The 20,536-nt window shown below is 33.3% G+C and overlaps 1 protein-coding gene across 3 annotated transcripts in view; it reads left to right on the top strand.

Moving 5' to 3' along the window:
- Nucleotides 1–1,666: 1,666 nt before the first annotated feature.
- The window catches only part of LOC133192099 (tyrosine-protein kinase transmembrane receptor Ror-like), a 37,237-nt gene continuing 18,367 nt past the window's right edge, over nt 1,667–20,536 (top strand). Inside the window, exons 1-3 of one of the 3 annotated variants that reach the window (XM_061327957.1) lie at nt 1,667–2,468; nt 11,229–11,261; nt 12,949–12,981. In XM_061327957.1, the coding sequence (XP_061183941.1) occupies nt 2,387–2,468; nt 11,229–11,261; nt 12,949–12,981 (148 nt within the window). In that variant the 5' untranslated portion in view covers nt 1,667–2,386. The remainder of the gene's footprint in view (nt 2,469–11,228; nt 11,262–12,948; nt 12,982–20,536) is intronic. The other 2 variants (XM_061327959.1, XM_061327958.1) reach the window with 2 other exon arrangements.

A 20,536-nucleotide genomic window follows, 5' to 3' on the forward strand; every position in this document is an offset into this window, starting at 1 on the left:
AGCTTTATAGCAATGCAGAAAATTAAGAACATGTGTTAAACTTCAATTTCTCATTTTTCTTTATAAAAAAAAAATTTCTGTCTGAGGTGAAGGTCATGATGTAAAGTGTGTTTGTAGTTTAAAAAAAGAGCTTTTGATGAAACAAATAGTTTTGGTGAATGACATGCTTCATCAGTCAGTCTGCAATCTAACGCTAAAACACCCAACACATTGTGGCATCTGTAAGTTTAACATTTCACATCTTGCATATTAGAGATAATCTTTGGCGTCTTCTAAAAACACCTAACATTTACATTCAGGTGGCATGAATGAGAGGGTTATCGGAGGGTTGCAAAAACTTTTTTTTTAATCAGGTAGTCAAAATATTAGGAAAAAACAAGGAACAGACAGCTAGTCTTTTTATGTAATAAGATAAAATTGTAACTGATATAATTGTGAAATGATTTACAAAGATAGCTTTAGGGTGGTGTTATTGCACTTGTCGGTGTGCTACAAAAATTGTGTACTTTGTAGACTAAAGCATTTCTTCACCCGAAAGAGCGTAACTTTATGCAAAATGGCCAGAAAGATCAAAACCAAACCACGTGATCTACATGTAAATAAAAAACTTTATGTTGCGAAGACAACAAATATCAGCTCGTTACCTGCACCTCGAGCGAAAAAAATCTCTTTTCTGTTTCTTTTCTTCAAAATGTTTGACAGACGGGTGAAAAAAAAGGAAAGGTGATAATAGAGAGGACCGGCTGTGGTCGATGCAATTCAATAATGCTGCAGTTTACATGTTATTTATTGTATACAAATTTTGTCATTTTAGTCACATATATGTATTCATTCATGTCAGTTTCCTCAAAAAGTTTGTGATTTTAAAGTTGCAGTTTACCTTGAGGAAGTTATCAATGGTCAATGTGCAACGAACAAACTACTGAACTCGGAACTGTAACATTAGCGACGAGGAGAAATAGTTCTGACAACGTTTTGATTGTATTAATGTATAATTGTTTAAAACTTTGCGAGATAACTTCTAGTTACATCAAATAGAGCTGTTTTAGCTTATTAGAATTGCATTTAAACAAAACTTTCTTACAACATGGAATTTGTGACTGTTCTTGCTGAAGAATAAATACGAGCGTGTGAATCAGTGATTATGGGAAAAGTTAGAATTTATGTAATATCCATTCTTTTTAAGTGATGCCTAATTAAAATTTTGTTCATTGTGATGCATGTACAGGTATATGCTTTGGTCTTTGGAGTGTTAGAAAAACACTTTCTTCTGAGTATGCATCCGTGGGGTTTATTAGTTACGTTAGAACAGTTGTGGGTAATTAACGATCAGTCAAAAAAGTGATTCGCTTTCAGTTCAGATAAGATAGAACCTTTTTCCAGCATTTTACAAGATTATTTCTCAAGTTGTCTAATTTTCTTTAAATAAACATATTTTTTGGCTGGTTTGCAACACCGATATTTCAATATGTCAGTAAAGGGGAACAGTACCGACAAGAGTACGTACGTTGGTTTCCACCATCTGTCAAGTAGATTATCTTGACTTCATTAAACGGATTCCATATATCATCGTTAAAAGCTTCAAGTCTTTCGTTGTCGTTGCATCTATATTTAATTTAATGGACACTTTTCCATAAAACTATACATCTCGTGTCGCTCATAATGATAATAAAAAAGAAAATATAGCAGTTGACATCATCGTGCATTAAATAGTTAAGAGATTCAGTCATGGTTTCTCTTTCCACTCTATGAGAATTCTCGCTGACTTTGTTGGCTTCATTTTGCCGCTTAAACATCGAGAACACGAAGCAATCTCTGAACCACTATTATGATATATAGTAGCAGCGGACAGACCATTAATGGAAGCACACGGCACTATCCTCCGTGCATGTTTCCTTTCATTTTGTCTTGTTGGATTCGGAGATGCTTGATATATTAAGAAAAATTATGGTAATTTTAAGTCTTCCGTGAACTCGTACAGCGGCATTTCTGATCAGATATTTAAGAAAGCCGAAGACCACTTTTTTTCAGTTTGGCAGCACCGATAGACATTCATCGCTTCTCTATGTTATCTTTCTATTACATCTTACTGGATATACTTTACATGAATCAAAAAAAAAAAGTTCTAATGATTCTGTTTAACAAAAACTATTTTCTCTCGTTAAAATATACCTGTGTGTGAACGAACGTCATTTGTGACATTTTAAGAAAACTCTGAAGTCTGTGCGTCCTCAGGTGTGCTGGAGCTTTGTACTCGGTCTGAATTTTCCCAATATTCCTTGAGTTTCAAATGACCTCCTTTGTGGATTGAACATTGTGATTTTTTCTGAGTCGTTTTCAGTTTCACTTTAATGTGTTGATTAATTTTTGCTCCCCATCTTTACCGATGACATTCAACTTCAGTGATATTGGTATCTTCCCAGAGAGTCGGGATGACTTTATTCCACAGAATTTTCCGATAGAATCAGGTGAGATAATCAAACAATCTGAGAAAATATCGGAACAATTCAAATAGAGGAATGTTTAATTCTATTTAATATTTCGCCGATTTTTATCATTATTTAAATCCATTCAAAAACATCCTGATTTTTATGATTTTAAATGCAGATGACATGATATACTATGGGCCATTAAAACCGTACTAACGATTGAAAATTAAGTTTACAGTTATCATATTTAGACCGAGATATAATTGTCATATACTAAGTACTAAGTATAATTAAACTTTTTCTCTATATGTTTGAATTGCCGGATTGTGCTTTTTTGGGAGACATGTTTGTACATATAAAAAAAAAAAATGCCTATCCTACTGACAGCAAACCAATACGGTTAAACTTGCATCAGTTTGACGATTGTAGATGCTCACAGCTGGAAATGAAAGACTTTTAATTATGACATTCAGATTTCCAATAATTAACAATGTTGTCTTTCGCATGTTGTTATGAAATTTTGATTGCACAACCACATCCTAAATGTCGGGAAAAATTATTCGACAAACGTGCAACGTTTTGTTTTAACGAAAGGCAAATTTTGAGCGTTTGTCCTAAAAGTGGGCATTTAATTATTAGCGTAATTACTTTTTAGCGATTCTATTTATTCCTCAATTTATTTTTTGAACCAAATTTGTCATTTGATTAGCGACCATGGCTAACAATGCTAAATTTAGATGGTAGCTAATTTCCCGCTACATGTAGATGTAAGCGATGATACATGTATAAAATGGAAGGGAATTGCTAGGGGAGTTTTACCGTCAGAAACTGTAAAATGTCATTTGGGTACTCTAATAGATACTTCAAACCAAAGCAGAGAGAAAAATATATAACATTATTTTTTGTTTATTATTATCGAGTTCTCAGATGTACAAATTGTTCTTACTTTGACATTACTGAACCTACATGTACGACAGCACATATTTAATATTTAGGCCACCCACCAATTAAAATTTCGGAAGAAGTATTGAATTTCAAACACAACATTTTCAAACATAATAAAACCGCAGATCCAGAAAGCAGACCACTGATAGTCAGACAATATCTTCCACACAAAAAAAACCCTCTTGCTTAAAAGGTGACAGTTATTTCACTTGCGCTGCAAAAGGGGGGGGGTGTCAATAAGAACAATTTTTTGTGGAGGGGGAGCACTAGATTCGTCTGTCGAAATTATTATAATTTTAAGAAATTCTTATGAGTTCTGTATAATATTTCCAAGCATGAACCTGTTCTTTTGACAGTATACTAAATCAGAAATGAGTAAAAACTAATCAGTTCTGATTTCAAAGAAGCATGCAGTCAATATCCAAAAAGCCACACACTCAAACTCCAAATCCAAAGTAACACGCACTCAGACTCCAAATCCAAAGAGACACGCATTCAGACTCCAAAACCAAAGAGACTTAAACTCCAAAGCAAAGAATTTAACTCGCTCAAACGAAACGCATTCAAACTCCAAATCCAAAGAAACACGCTCTCGAAATCAACGTGACTCACTTTTGATTTAGGGGTAAAAACAATACTGCATGTCCTTAAATTTAATTCTATACATAGGATTTTTATTTGTTTAATTGTTTGTTTTTATTATATTATTTTTTTTTTCAATAAATTCGATCCTTACTGCTGATTGGCCCCTGAGTGCCGAGTATAGGTCTAAATTTGAAAGCTCTCCACCGCTAAGTGGTGCATGGTGTCTCCATATGAGTGAAAAATTCTCGATTGGGACATTAAACAACAAAACAAACTTTTCGTACTTACAGTTGGATGCATTTCATTTTGGTTGATCTTTCAAATTAATTTCTTTCATTTTAGGCTGAATATTGCCATTTCTTTTTGGGAGAATTTTGATATTTCATTTTTGCGAATTAAATAAAAGACAACTACATTTAAAGTGCATAGAATAGCTGTTTATTACAACTAACTAATCGTTAGTATAAATCAGTGTACACCATTATGAATTCCTCGTTATTTCTGAATGTTCATAAATAACATTGAAATGGTATTTTATGATTGACTCTATCTCTTTAATCGTTTACAAGGTATTCCTTACTTTTTTCGTCCTCTTGAAAAAAAAAGCCCAAAATGAAATAACTTTGCACCCCCACCCCACCCCCCGAATGGAAAAAAAATAATCGCTCCCAAATGAAAGCATATTCGCGCAAATGAGAAGTACCGTTATAGTCGGTTATGATGAGAGATCATGTCTTGTAGCGTTTCGTACGAAAGTAACTTAAACTATTCGTAGACTCGGTTTTTCTCCTGTTCCTATCTGTATTTATACTGCTTGTAGTACATAGCTTGAAAAAAACTAAATCAATAGAACACTTAAGAGGTAATTAATATATAGGAAAAGAGGCGATTTCCTTAATTTCAAAACTTATTATATAATAAACACTTATTGCTGTATTAGGATTCTCGAAAAGTTTTAAAAATATATGATAGGCTATCTTGACCAACAATTGAAAAGTGGATATGTTCATCTCTCTTTACATATATGACAATACATGTCTTCGGAAATGATGAGAGAGCATAAAATATCAAAAGTAACCAATCGGTATTATATTCGTGTTACATTTACTGTAAACATTGATTATCTGAACTTCTGAGAAGCTGTCTTTTCATTCACCAATATACCGGTAATATTCATGGTTTTTTTTTCAGTTTTTTTGTGTTTGTTAACTTATTTATTTGCTTGCTTGTTTTGTTTTTGTTTGTGTTTAAGTCTTTTTCTTTGCTTGTTTGTTTTGTTACTGGATTTTTATTTTTATTATTATTATTTATTTTTGTTTTATAAACGTGATAGCTCAATGTTAGATAAACAAAATAATGAAAAGCGACCATTATAATTTTTTTTTTGAAAGAGCGCAGTTTTCCAACGAGCTGATTCCATGTCAAAGAAGCACTCTCTATACAGCGACTGGTATGACGGATTATTTTAATGATAACTCTTCCACGCAGGGTTCTGGATTCTGTCCCTAGGATAAAGAAGTCGATTTGATCGCTTGTTATTCCTTCGTGTAATCAATACGTAAACAGTAATTATCCTCCTGGGTTCTACATCTGAAGTTTTTTTCTGTAGATGTGGAGTCTATATTAGTTTAAGGACTAATCAAACGGTCTGCATTACGCTGAAGGTCTTATCAAAATGAATAGGCTTGATTTAGGAAGGCCAATTATGGTACATTTTGGGTCACAGCGATAGATGATCATAACCTCCTACATATACATGTACATAAAACTTCATGGACCTTCCGACATATATTCGTATAAAGCGGGCATCATTGAACTAAAATTAGGACGTACTGTGTTCATAACACCCCATAGTTCCTGGATAACTTCTTAACTTCTTTTCAATATTATTATATTTTAATATTTTAATGTCTATTCAATGTAATTTGAGAGCTGATTCAGTAGATTCTTTCTTCTGTAAATTAGAATTGGAAATCCTTTATTTGGGAAACAATCTGAGCCCCCCTCCGCCTCCGAAATCGAGGAGAACAAAAAGATTCATTTCTTAACCTTTCCTTTTCTTAATGTCATATTCGGCTTCATTTGAAATTTTAAAAAAGATCTTTATATAATAAATCGTCAGCTTTTTTTCCCTCTATCTCTTAGTGGACTTTTGTTGTCAGGGGTATGGTCAACATCATAAAGGAATAGCCTATCTTTGTTACCCAGAAGTTCCTCTTTCTATTATATTCGTAATCTTATTACATTTTCGATTTTTTGGAAAATCTATTTTCCCCTGATCAGCTGTAGAGAAGGGTTTGAGCTAAACTTTAAAATCCAAACACAAAGTTGAATGGCAAACATTTTCAAAGCACTCAAGCACTAGAAAATATCAGCAATATTACTTAATGCAGTTATAGAACTATAAATTTGGAAATACTTATTTAGTACTTATGCATGCAAATGGAAATTCACGTCTGGTAACCTCAGTGCGCCGGATTCATAGTCATTGCATTTTAACTTTAAGGAAGCTCTAAACACTAACAAAAAGTGCTTTTTGGACTTGGAGAAAAATATGTCATATAAGGTATGCATATTGAAACTATTTATTCATTTTCAACATAGGGTACCTGCCTTATTTCCGCAGGAAAAATGTTCAAAGACAATGGACAATTCATGAACAGAAATCATGGTTGTTCACATACATTGGGAAAATTAATGGAACCAATAAATTCAATTTCTTATACTTGATCTAATATAATCCTGAGAATATTAAAAATTGTGTAATACACTGTAAATACTATTTTTTTTTCTATCTTACTTCTAAGGGCAGATCACTCTAACTGCGTAAAACTACCCTACAAGTAGAACTCTTTAATGTGCAGTGTTTAGAGCTTCCTTAATGGCAGTGAATTTTATTTGGAAATCTTTAAGGGCCTTTGAGTCGCAAAAAATGGTTTGATGATATCTGAAACCACGGGGCCAGACCCGATATACCCCTTCTACGTTTTTACTTTTAAATTATATCAACTGCATGTTGAACACGCCAAAATCGATAAGACAACGCGGCGAGTGTATATAGCTTCCTATTTTATGGCTCGATATGAACTAGTGAGATACATATTGTGTAAAGAAAATTTGAAGTGAAAAGAGTATGTTTCCGATAAAACATATTTTCAGCAAGATTTCATCGAATCCCTGCAATAAATATTTTCAATAAGATTTAAGATGAAATTTTGAAATTAAATTCCCCAAGAGGTAATTTTATCAGCTTTTAAACTGTATAAAAATTTGAAGGCGTGGAGCAAGGTCTATCTATTTTGGTTCCCGCAAGAGATATTACCCAGTAAAAAAATAAAGTTGTAAGGATGGTACGTCCACAGCGCGCGTCATACATCCTTATCAGTAAAACGCACGTTTAAACATTCCTTTAAATGTCTGTTGTGTGTGAAAAGAAAACTCAAAGCAATGAAGCGCATAAATCATTAGTGCTTACCTCTTCCTATTTTCGGAAACACCATAATTAGGCTACTATTGCTTATTTTTGGAAACAATGTCGGAAAGGTGATTCGATTGGTTTTCTACAAACTTAGCACATTGTAGAGCTCGAAACCTTAGAATGTTGAGATTTATTGACGGTACTTAAAAACGTCTCTGAATAAATCTTCTGAAAGAGGCCAGCATTGAGAGAAGAAATGACATCCGTCGTATGTTTATTTGGCTTAACTGTAGGAGAAAAATAAAAGCATGCTGTCGCCTAGCAACAATCATAAAGTAGTTTTAAACAAGTCCATAAAATCAAATTTCTTAGTTGCTGCAGTAACTAGCAAGATAAGTATCCTTTCGAATGAGGTTTATCTTTGTCTTGAAAGGATGCAAGACTTAAAATTTCTTCACAAGGAGATACAGTTTTTATCTCTCACCGCTACCAAACGAGGTGTGTGTGTGATCGTTAAGTAGTACATGTAACTGCTTACATCACTTTATATGCATGGAAATAAGGGTATGTTAGTCAACGGACACGTTCTCGGAGATGTACGTGATTTAAAACAGCCATTGACGCTCAGTGGACTTTTATCTTTGTACAAGATATACTTAATTGATATGATTTTTGGAAGTTCCCGGAGACCAACTGCTGGTCCATCGTATGTGTGCTGTAAGTTGCCAGAAAACTTACAAAATTGCAATAAAACTTGAATCAAAACTTCCTTGAGTAAGGGGAACTCGGACTGTATCAAATAAACTGTAAAAGGAGGGAAATATTAATAAGAATATGTTATATTTGAAAATCCCACCATTAACTGCTCGAAAACCAGATTGAGGTATCGGGAAAAAATCCTTTAACTTTTATATAGAAAAATTATAAAGATTAAAATAAGTTACATTTCCTTTTTCTGTAGCCTAGTTGTTCTCAAAAAAAAGCAGTAAAGTTAAGTATTCTCGCATACATTTAATTTTTGTTTCAACTTTGTTGTCTGAGGGCATGGTTAACACCACAAAATGGGTCCAAAAACCTCCTATATTGAAGTAAAAAATATTCAATTTAAGATCGTCAAGACGGAGAAATAAGGCGACAAGAGGTCTTCAAAGATGTATATGACAATTTAAAAGAAAAAGAATTTGAAACTAAAAATTTAATCATTAAAATACAACTGTAGTATAGATTCAAGTCTTATTATTTCCCAGTGCAAGATTAAGGCAACAATATGGGGAATACATGGGGGTGAAAGTAAGACATGTTTTCCTCCAATTCCATATATTGCTAAATAAACTTATTAGCATCTTCAAGAGGATCTAGATTCAAGTTTGTTTTTAATTAAGGTATGTCACTCGTCAGCTTTTGAGGAGTTAGGTGGGAACCTCTAACTTCAAAACTATTTATTACAATTCAATTTTTATAACATTTAAATTAAACAATGCAAATTATACAATATTCAATTTAAAAACTGCTCACAAAATCGTAAAGAAACAAGATTTATGGGGGACTATTTTTGTGACGCAAGGATATTTAGAAGAAAATTGCTTATTTGATTTCATACTAGTATCTTGGAACTTTATTCCTACTAATTTTTACCCAGAGATTTTTTTAGTATATGCTAGGAATATTAAAAATAGGTTTCAATTAATATTTTAGAACGAATTTTACACATTCGCCCAAAAAACTTTGCCAAGAAATGATTGATAGAAGAGATTGTGACTTGCACATAGATATTATACCCCACGCAACAAGTTGCGCGGGGGGGGGGGGAATTATATTTTTGACCCGTCCGTCAGTCAGTCTGTCAGTCAGTTCGCCAGTCCTGTTTTTTGTCAGCGCAATTCCTTATAAACCGCTGCACAGAATTTCGTCAAACTTTGCAGATATTTAGTACACAATGTGTAGATGTGCATATTTCCAGGAAATTCCGATTCCTTTATTTTTCTGGGAATTTCGGCACTTTTTCAACTTAGATTTTTGGCCATATGTTGAATATAGAGATGAACAGTTTGTCAGCGCAACTCCTCATAAACCGCTGCACAGAATTTGGTCAAACTTTGCAGATATTTAGGACACAATGTGTAGATGTGCATATTACCAGGAAATTGCGATTCCTTTATTTTTTTCTGGGAATTTCGGCACTTTTCAACTTAGATTTTTGGCCATATCTTGAGTATAGAGATAAACAGTTTGTCAGCGCAACTCCTCATAAACCGCTATACAGAATTTGGTCAAACTTTGCAGATATTTAGGACGCAATGTGTAGATGTGCATATTACCAGGAAATTCCGATTCCTTGATTTTTTTTTGGGGAATTTCGGCACTTTGTAACTTAGATTTTAGGCCATATCTTGAATATAGAGATGAACAGTTTGTCAGCGCAACTCCTCTTAAACCGCTGCACAGAATTTGGTCAAACTTTGCAGATATTTAGGACACAATGTGTAGATGTGCATATCAACCAGGAAATTGCGATTCCGTATTTTTCTGGGAATTTCGGCACTTTTCAACTTAGATTTTTGGCCATATCTCGAATATAGAGATGATTAGTTTGTCAGTGCAACTCCTCTTAAACCGCTGCACAAAATTTGGTCAAACTTTGCAGATATTTAGTACACAGTGTGTAGATGTGCATATTACCAGGAAATTCCGATTCCCTTATTTTTGCCCTAAGCGTTATGCCTATTATTGAAGAAACTTTCCAGCTAGGTAATAAGGAAATCCACTGGAATAAGCTTTTGTAATGAAATTTTATATGAAATATTTTATGACCTTAAAAGACCTCTATTGATTTTGAGATCAAAATATTTATGATTTAACACACACACACACACACACACACACACACACACACACACACAAATCTTGGATAGTTCTCACCCCCACCCCCTCACATTGGTGCTTTGCCTTAAATAATTTCATAAGTACAGTATCTAAACAAATTCATATGACTACATCATAATTTTGTTTCCATCAATTATTTAAATTTGAAAATTGTCATGTGTTGGACATGGACTTACACTCATTAACAAATCGAAATCACTGAGGAATTTAAATAACAGTTTGTCAGCATAACTCCTGCACTGAATATCCTGAAACTTTGTAGGTATTTCAGACATAATGTGTAGATTTGTATATTACCAAGAAATTTTGATTCCATTATTATCTAGAAACCTCAGCCCAATTAAATTTGTAACATACAAAGATTTGAATGACCTAAAATGCAAGAAGTTTTGATGTGATGATTTTTTGCAAGTAATGCCCCTTTGTGAATTATATGTATTTAAAATGCACTGTGCCATTCATTATGTGTTGTATTGTCGAGTTTTGGGGGAGCGTGGGGTATGTGAGCTTGCTCACTTTTTCTTTCATTGCATACAGTAAGAAAACACATATACAGGATTTTTTTTTCCAATAAATGATATTATTAAAACTAATTTACATAAAACAAGATTATATTTGTTGCCTGAATTACATCTGGTGAATATGATAAATGTTAAAGTGATTAACGTAAAAGTTACAATTAAAGTGCAAAAAGTTAATTGTACCGTTGCTCAGTAGTCATTAATATGCACAATGACCCCCACTTTTCTATGCGATTTTGAGTTATGGTACATGAGTAGTTATCTGAAATATATTTCTCAAAAAATCCTTGATATAACTGATTGCAGAAGACATACCTTAAATTATGATCCCATGACAGGGATAGGGAAAAGAGAAGCTAGATCATCTGTTTATATGGAAAGTCTTTCTTACAATTGGCGAAGGCATAGATTTTATCCGCATTCTTTAGTTTATTTTCTTTATTCTAGAGCCACCATGGACCCTGGAGAATTCTGATAATGGTATGTACATGTATATTCCTTTATCTAAAAAAGATGCATGTGTCAGGTATGGGGCTTAATAATTATTATGCCTGTTACTAATATGTCTTTTATATCTGTAAAAAATGACCACTTATCCATTTGATTCAACGGTTTAAAAAATGATTTAAATGTATCAAAGAAAAAAAATTGGACGGAAAGTTTTTAACGTATACGCGGAGTAATACATAAAGAACAACAACGTTCATGTTCATGTTGGTCGTGTCATCACCAGATGTTTCTGACACTAATTCAAAAATGACCTACCAAATGTAGCTCATACTTCGTTAAATCCCCACGGGTACGTTGTGCATTCGTATTTCCCTCGGTAAACTGATATTGAAAGGTTTTTTATATAATACAGAGGGGAGCTACTCCAAATGATGCCGGCAGCTCTTTCTAGATCACCGAAATCTGTGCGTCTCAACACTTCAAACATTTTTACTATATCTAAATGTATTAATATCTGGATCTGTTCAGATTGATTGATTGTTGTTTTATGTCCCTCTCGAGAATTTTTCACTCATATGGAGACGCCACCACTTGCCGAAGGACCGGTCTCCACGTCCCATAGTGCGATTCGAACCCGCGACGTAAGGATCAACTTCTTACTCCGCGACTCTAGAACAGACGCTCTAACCACTACCGTAACGTTACTTTTGTACCATAAGTTTATGGCATGTCAAACGTTGCAATATTCAATCTGTTCAATTTGCATTGCATAATTTTTATTTGTATTCTATATTTTTTTCATTTGCATTGTAATTTTTTTTTACTTGTATTCAATAATTCCCCATTTGTATTTTATGTTTTAAATTTTTCGTTTCGGCCAGAGTGCGTGACCTTGAAATTTTCCCATTTGTACATTGAATTATATACATTCAATCATAGCCTTTTTTAAGTTTTAATAAATTAAAGAACCTTTGTTATATTTAGGTTCATTCATTTTGTCGGCGAACAACATTAATTCCTCGCCTTCTTCTTTCCTACCGGGAATGTCAGATTTAGGGGGAAAGGTTGAGCTTCATCAGTGGTTCAGTGTTCAACAAAGAAATATACGGACAATACTTCTTGAACAAATGTCCACCACGTTGTCTTATGAAGCTTCAATTTCGTTCCACCATACTGCTTACGAAGTAGGCGACCAAAAAAATATAAATCCTTAAACTCCAAAATTTCTTTTCTTTTTTTTTTTAGTCTTTAAAGTTAAAAAGTCTACACAATTTCGATAATCCTCCATCTTAATTTTGGAGCCATTAGATTTTCTATATGACTTTTAAAATCTGCTTCAGAGTGTGACAACCATGAAGGATGATATAAAATCAAGACATTATTTTCAAAAAGCTTCAAATTCTAAATTGGCTCAAAAGTGTAATCATTTAGTTGCAACAAAATCAACGTTTTACGTTAGAGCGGCTTAATGCCCATTAAGCACATTCTTATCTTTCTCTTCCTGTTGATGTGAGTACAATTAAAATCATTAAACTGATGGTCTTTTTGAAAATCAAGGTGTGAATTGGAGTCCTTTTTGCTTTGAATTTCGTGTCAATGATCTCTAGCAGTAATACCAAACATGCAAACGACCAGGGCACATTTCACTGGAATGAAATGTTGGTTTTACATGTACCATTTATCTTTTGTTTTGAATTTCCTTATTTCTTTATTTTAGAACCATCATGGACCTCGGAGAAATTTGAAAATGGTATGTAAGCTCTACTAAGAGCCCGTGTACATATAAGTAGGTGCGAGGCTTAATTATAATTAAACATCTATATCTTATACTAATTTTTTATGTATGCATGTTAAAACAGAATGTGTGCTTGCATGTAGGTGTAGCACTGCCCATAAATTTAAAATCTCCAAATGTTATGTAATATATCATATCAGATATACCATTTGCATAATATTAGATTGGAAATTGGAAAAAAAAATCATTCAAATTGTATACACTAATCATAAAGCAAACCCAATGAATCTCTATGAAAAAGAACTGAATTTGAAGTGTTGAGCAATGTAACATTCATACTAACAAGTTACGAAATCTTTTTTAAGCAAAAGCTATTTTGTAGTTTTGGAATAAATGCATATAAAGGAAAAAAACAGAAAAGATATTTTTTTAAAGAATCGTCCTGCCTCGTCCTATTCATTATCAGTTCTTCGTCTCCTCCATATACCTCTGTGATTTTAGAATTGTTTTTAAAAGGAGATTTTTATGCGGTAGTCTGCCTCTTATTTTCCTTGAGTTAAAGTGTACATAGCAAAGAAAATAAAGGCCAGTTAAAGAGTACATAAAACATGCAGATAAACTGCACTTTAATCGGTTTAATGGCTATATAACCTTGTGTCGAACAAACTATTTTAAACTCTTCACTAGTTTTATCATAGTTATGTCTTTTACAAACGATTTTTCTAGATTGAAAGTGACAACTAATGTTTACTTTAGTTGCTGCAAATTACCTCAGTTTTATTGGCAGTTTTGAATTTTGTGTTCTAAAGAAGTATATTAAGAAGTTACTGTCAGGTTAAATTTCCTAAAGTGATGTTTTTAAGGGAAATTTAAGAGGAATTTCGACAGAGGAATATCTACAACCAAGCATTGATCCTAGATAGTATGGACTGGTACTAGTATGATATTTAAAAATGAAATATACTTGTAATGTATAGAGTGAAATATGGAAATAGTAGAGTATATAAAGTATACAATTGTTATAATTTAGTGTACCTTGGAACTAGCTCAACAGTTTGTTTCTAACATTTGATTTTTTTTAATTACAAAGTCTACACTGGTAAATGTTGGACAGATAGTTCTTGGAAAGAAATCCACAATATTTTCCAGAAATTCAATCTAGTATATCAATTATCAGAAAAACCCATGTTACAGTTAAAGGAAACAAAACAAAGCATAAACTATACAAAATGGCGATACCTTATATTTTGAAATAGTCTTCGTATTTAAGTAGATCGGTCATAAGTCATTATACTCGTCACGAAACCACGACAAAAGCTGATGTTTTAGAAACGTTACCATGGCTAAATTATTTATTTCTTATTTCTTTTCATAACATTGAAATTTAATTATTGAATTCTTGAAATAGAATCGAATGATAAATATATCTTCATGCAAATGCGACTTTAAAGGATTTTTAGAATACATGTGTTATTTAACCAAGACAAATAATTCATGCATAATTTATATATTTAAAAGATTTTGTTTATTTCAATATACAAGTATGAAAGAAAGAAATATACATAGTTTATCTTTTTTTAACAGAAAATTTGCATAATCCTAGATATTTTTTCCCTATCTTCAGTTTATAAACTTTATGATTATATGGCGATGTTGGAGAGAATGAGGAAAAAGAATAGAGAAAAAAATTACCCAGAATGCTCCCTACACCTTAATCAATATCGTTTTATTACTTCGTCCAACAAGAATCGTGCGGAAATGATGACCTCTGGAATTAATGGAAATAGAAAACCTCTAGTCAATATTAAGTCCCACAAAATAGTTTGCTAAAATAGGAGGACAAGCTTTTTTTACCATTCTGTCATTTGTTAATAAGTTTTTATTAACTGTTTCCATTGTTTCCATGGTTGTTTTAAAGTATATCAATTCCATGAGGTCAATGATTTAAAATATATTTATATAATTCCATGGGATCAATGAATCGGTGAACAATTTTTGACCTTTAAGGCATTATTCTTGAACTGAGTAGTTTGGCTGTAAGTCTGCACACATGTATGTCAAAGTGTTCTAGTTATGTCGTCCCGAACGAAGTCGGGCGACATATTGTTATTGCTAAGACTCTAAAATTTTGTCCGCAGATGGATGGGAGATTCTTAATGAAGCTTCACAGAAATGATAATCACCAACTCTACATATGAAATTTAAATTTCAAAATGGCCACTTTTTCCATGGAAACAGACGAAATATGTATATTTTTAAAAAAAAAAAAAAAATTAATTTCATTTGCGTAGGAACTGCTCATCCAAACTTTTTGAAACTTAAAAGAATTGTTCATGGCATTCTGTTAAAGTGTTTTCTACCAAAAATTGGAATCGGTTGCACAAAGTTTGTCGCTGTATCCTAGAAAGAACGAATAAGATAACTTATAACAGTTCGCTGTTTCTCTTGTGAGATAAGTTGATGACAAGTGGTAGTTGTAAATGTGTGTTCTCTAACGCTGTCTCGAGAAATTCCCTACATACTTGCTTGCTCTGCATTCAACTCCAAAAAAATGCAGAGTTGGGATCAGTTCAGGGTAACATATGCTATTGTTTTCAATAGCAGAAATTTTAGTTTTCATTGCAGTTTCAAAATATATAGCGTACAATCTGTTGGTCTAGGATAAGACTGAATTGTTACACAGTGGTAGAAACTGGTTACAGTCAGTGGTCAATAATGGGGATTAACCTACTTCGTGAATAGTCATCAACACTAAAGTCACTCCTACACGAGTAAAACATTCGGTATTTGACCTATGTTTTTGGAACAGATATGTTTATTATATCTAAGTTAGCCCACTTTGTGGATATAGTACTTAGACATGGTGCAGTTACATGTAGCTAGCAGGCGTTTGCACCTCACAGACGAACGTTTTCACAGTCCAGTGCCATTTGTCTTTGTCCTTTCTCTGTTTACCAGTGTCTAGCCTCCATTTATTATCACAAGACAATTTTGGAACGCTTGAGTTTCCATGTCCTACTGGGGGTGTCGTGATTTTGGCTGAAGGTTAATATACCACTGGAAACTGCACGTTGAAATCGAATATCCGTGTCAAACGTAATTATAATGAATTCAAATTTTGGTTATTGCTAGCTTCATTTCCTATAACAATATGTGAGGGTGATCTATGAAGATGTTTGAGCATTTGTTAAGTAATTAATGTGTTCCTATATCGAGAAACAATATGTATTTTTTGGAAAGGCATCAAAATTTTATGATTCCTGAAAAAGCATCTAATGAAATTTCCTCCAGGATGCAGATTGCTGGGTACGGATTACTTATCGATATAACGTGTGAAGCATGTAACTTAGAGATTAATAGAACTCATAAACTAAAATAAATTCCGCCAAATTGTCTTGAAATCAAAATAAAATCATCCTTTCGTTAAGTTTGCTTATAATCATACATTTGTATTCCCGTTACTTAATGGTCATCAAAGTCCACAGCTGATTACCCATAATGCCTGCTTGTTCTCGGCATAAAAAAGACATAGCAGAGAAATCAATCAGTCTGTCAGTTTTACCGGTAATTAAACTGAAAGCATGAATTTTACAGGATGGCTCTTAAAGGAGATCTGGCAGCAAACATCTCCAAACTAATCTAGCTTGAACAGATTTGAATAACTAATCCTTTATCGAGTTGGCAGATATGTGACATCATATAAAATATAATACTGTATTGCATGTAGTGGAGGGTAAAATTGAAAATTAATATTTTCGACTTGAGAAAACCATTGTCAACCATGGCGAGTTAAAAATATATCCTTTCGATGACCATAGATTTTGAAGAATCTCCATCTTGTAGGGAAAAAAATCATGCAAAAATATTAACTGCTGTGTCAATAAATATTCTGTATTAAGAAATAGTATCATACTGATTACGTACAAAATGAGCATGGAGTACTGTCCTACTGTTTCTATAGATCATGGCGCAGGGGTCACCCCACCAAGAACTATGCATGAGAGATCGGCCCTTATTTTTTCAACTTTCTTCTCCTCTTGTCACGTTCTATTTCTTATGACGCGGACGCCTAGATTGCACTGGGTGAAAAGCCAGGTTTCCCAAAATTGGAAATTTGATGGAATAATACAGGAATCGTGACATCAGTAGTTTCCATCTACAGTACCTGGCCATAATACAGTACGCAAAATGGCCGCCGTTATAAAAATATACGTGCACACTTGCAGTTTTGAATGTTGTTTTTTCAAATTGATATATAATAAAAATTTATCCTACCTTACTAATACTTGGTTATGTAACCTTTTGCTTTTATAACAGCTTGTAATCGTGTTGGTATTGATATGTACAGTTTTCTAATCGTCTTCAAATCGATAGAGGCCCATATGTCCTTCACAATACGCACTAGGTCTTCGCGTTTTTTAATTTCGTTCATGCGATGTTCTAATCTGATCTTAATTGTCCTCCACACATTTTCAATTATGTTAATGTCTGGTGATTGACTAGGCCAGGTAAGTGTAGGGATGTTGTTTGTCGTTTTCCATTCAACTGTCTGTCTGGACTGGTGCACCGGACAATTATCCTCCTGTAGAATCCAGGGACTTGCAGGAAACTCCTTTGCAACAAGAGGCCACAAATGATAATCTAGGACCGAAATATATTTCTCGGAGTTTATATTTCCTTCTACTTCAGTCAAAGTTCCAACACCATTAAAAGATAAACACCCCCAGAACATAGCCGATATGCCGGAGCGGGGCGAATGACTACTATACTGTCCAAGACAATCGGGTTGAAATCTTTCTCCAGGTTTTCTCCAGACGTAAATTTTTCTATCCTTTCCTAAAACAACTTTCATCTCATCACTAAAAATGACCTGACTCCAGTTTTCCTCCACTGTCCACCCTAATTTGGATCGACACCACAAAACACGGTTTTGGCGATTTGGTTTCGAGATTGTTATTTTCTTTGAAACGGAGCATCTTTGATATTTCTGTTCTTTTAATCTCATTCTTACAGTTCTATTAGACACTTTCTGTGGTACAGATTCGTTAAATTTATCAGTTAAATCTGACAGAGTCTGTCGACGATTTTTCTTCACCAACCTTGACAAGACGCGATCACCTCTTTCGCCCACCAATCGTTTTCTTCCCGGTCTTTCTCTGTTTTCCACGGAACCCCTTTCAGCATTCGTTTTACAACCTTCTGTATGGAATTTGGACTTATTCCGATAATTTCCGAAATTTTCCGGCTACTTAAACCACTCTCATTCAATTTAATTATCGTCTGCTTTTGCTCGAGTGAAAGGTCTTTCCCCCTCGGAGCCATTTTGATTTACGTATGTTATGGTACTAAAAATAAATCTACGGAACTTCCTATGTGTGTGACGTCAGATATGACGTTCATGTATGGATGTGTGTAGTTGTCATTATTTTTTATCATATTACAATCGATAAAATGAAGAGGAAAAACATTGTATGTTAATTTTAATTTTAACGGCGTCCATTTTGCGTACTGTATTATGGCCAGGTACTGTACATGTATATGTAGTTTCCTTTTTATGGAAACCACTATATGTTTTCCATATAGATTTCCAACAAGGAAACAGTCAACCTGTGGTTTCCCCCATGTAACACAAAAATTGAATATGAACATACCGTTACGGTAGCTAAATCGGTAGAGGTATCTGTGATCGTGGGTTCAAACCCGCTGCGACTGACCTAAGTCGACAAAAATAGGTAGAAACTCTTCCTCCGCCAAGCACTAGGCATTGTATTAATGAAGATAAACAATAGAATTTTTCATGGCATGTCAAACGTTGCAATATTCGATCTTTTTTCCATTTGTATAGTATATTTTTCCATCTATATTCTATAACTGTCCCCCGCTTTCGCGAAAGCGAGGGGACATTAAATCTCATTTGTCTGTCTGTCAGTCTGTCCGTCTGTCTGTCACAAAAACTTTAACCTTGGTCATAACTTTTGAATGAGAAGAGAAAGGTCTTTCATATTTCACATGTACATTACCTGTGACAAGACCTTTCCAAATATACTTTGAATTTTGATCCCATGACCTTGACCTTGAAATTTGACCTACTTTTCAAAATTTTTAACATTACTTTCAATTGGTCATAACTTTTGAATGAGAAAAAAATAGGCCTTTCATATCAAATATGTATATTACATGTGAATGTATATTACATGTGACAAGACATTTCCAAAAAAAAATTATGATTTTTGACCCTTTGACCATGACCATGAAGTTTGACCTAATTTTCAAAAAAAAAATTATCTTTTACTTATAACTTTTGATTGAGAAGAGATAGGGATTTTATATTTGACATGTGTATTACCTTTGACAAGATTTTTCGAAACATACTAAGGTTTTTGAACCCCCTTGACCCCATGACCCTGAAGTTTGACCTACTTTTCGAAGTTTATATCTTTACGCATAACTTTTGATTGAGAATAGATAGGGCTTTCACATTTTACATGTGCTATACCAGTGAGAAGGTGTTTCTGAGCATGCTATGACTTTTAACCCCTTGACCTTGACCTTCATGTTTAACTTAATTTTTTGAAAAAATTAACTTTAGTGATTTCTTTTGAATGACATATGATAGGGCTTTCATATTTGAGAAGTGCATTACCAGTGTCAGAATATTTCCAATTGTGCTATGATATTTGACACCGTGACCTTGACCTTCAAGTTTAACCCATTTTTCAGACTTTTCTTCAGTGTTGCTAACTTTTGAAGGAGCGAAGATAGGGCTTCATATTTGACACGTGTATTACCTGTGTCAAGCATTTCCAAGTGTACTATGATTTTTAATCCCATGACCTTGACCTTGAAGCTTGACCTACTTTTCATAAATTTTAACACTGTTAATAACTTTTGATTGAGAGAAGACATGGCATTTACACTTGACATGTGCATTACCTGTTTCCAGGCTTTTGCTGCTGTATACTCTGTTTTTTGATATTTTTTCACATGTGCATTACTTGTGAAAGACCTTTCGGATTTTATTATGATATTTGACTTCATGACCCTGATCATGACGTTTGATCTAGTTTTGAGAAGCTATAATCTTTACCATAACTGTTATTAATTCAATAATTCATGTTTTTTGTATAATGCACAGACATGACAGGACACACAAAAAAGACAGTTACAATATGCCATAAATAATGGCATTCCATCCACTAAGACACCGAAAGCGGGGGACCACAATTCTTTGAATTTGCTTGTTTTGTATTATTTTCCATTTGTATTGTATGTTTATTTGTATTGTATAACTTTCCATTTGTATTCTATAATTTTCCATTTGTATTTTATAATTTTTATTTGTATTGTATAATTTTCCATTTGTATTGTAAAAATTTTCATTTATATTGTATAATTTTCCATTTGTAGTGTATAAATTTCCATTTGTATTGTATAATTTTACAATACAAATGGAAAAGTATACAAAAGGAAAATTATACAATACAATTTGAAAATAATACAATACAAATAAAAATTATACAATACAAATAAAAAATATACAATACAAATGGAAAATAATACAATACAAATG

The sequence above is a fragment of the Saccostrea echinata genome, unplaced genomic scaffold (assembly GCF_033153115.1).
Source record: "Saccostrea echinata isolate AGI-Se365-2 ecotype Australia unplaced genomic scaffold, CSIRO_AGI_Sech_v1 ptg000025l, whole genome shotgun sequence".
NCBI classification, from domain to species: domain Eukaryota; kingdom Metazoa; phylum Mollusca; class Bivalvia; order Ostreida; family Ostreidae; genus Saccostrea; species Saccostrea echinata.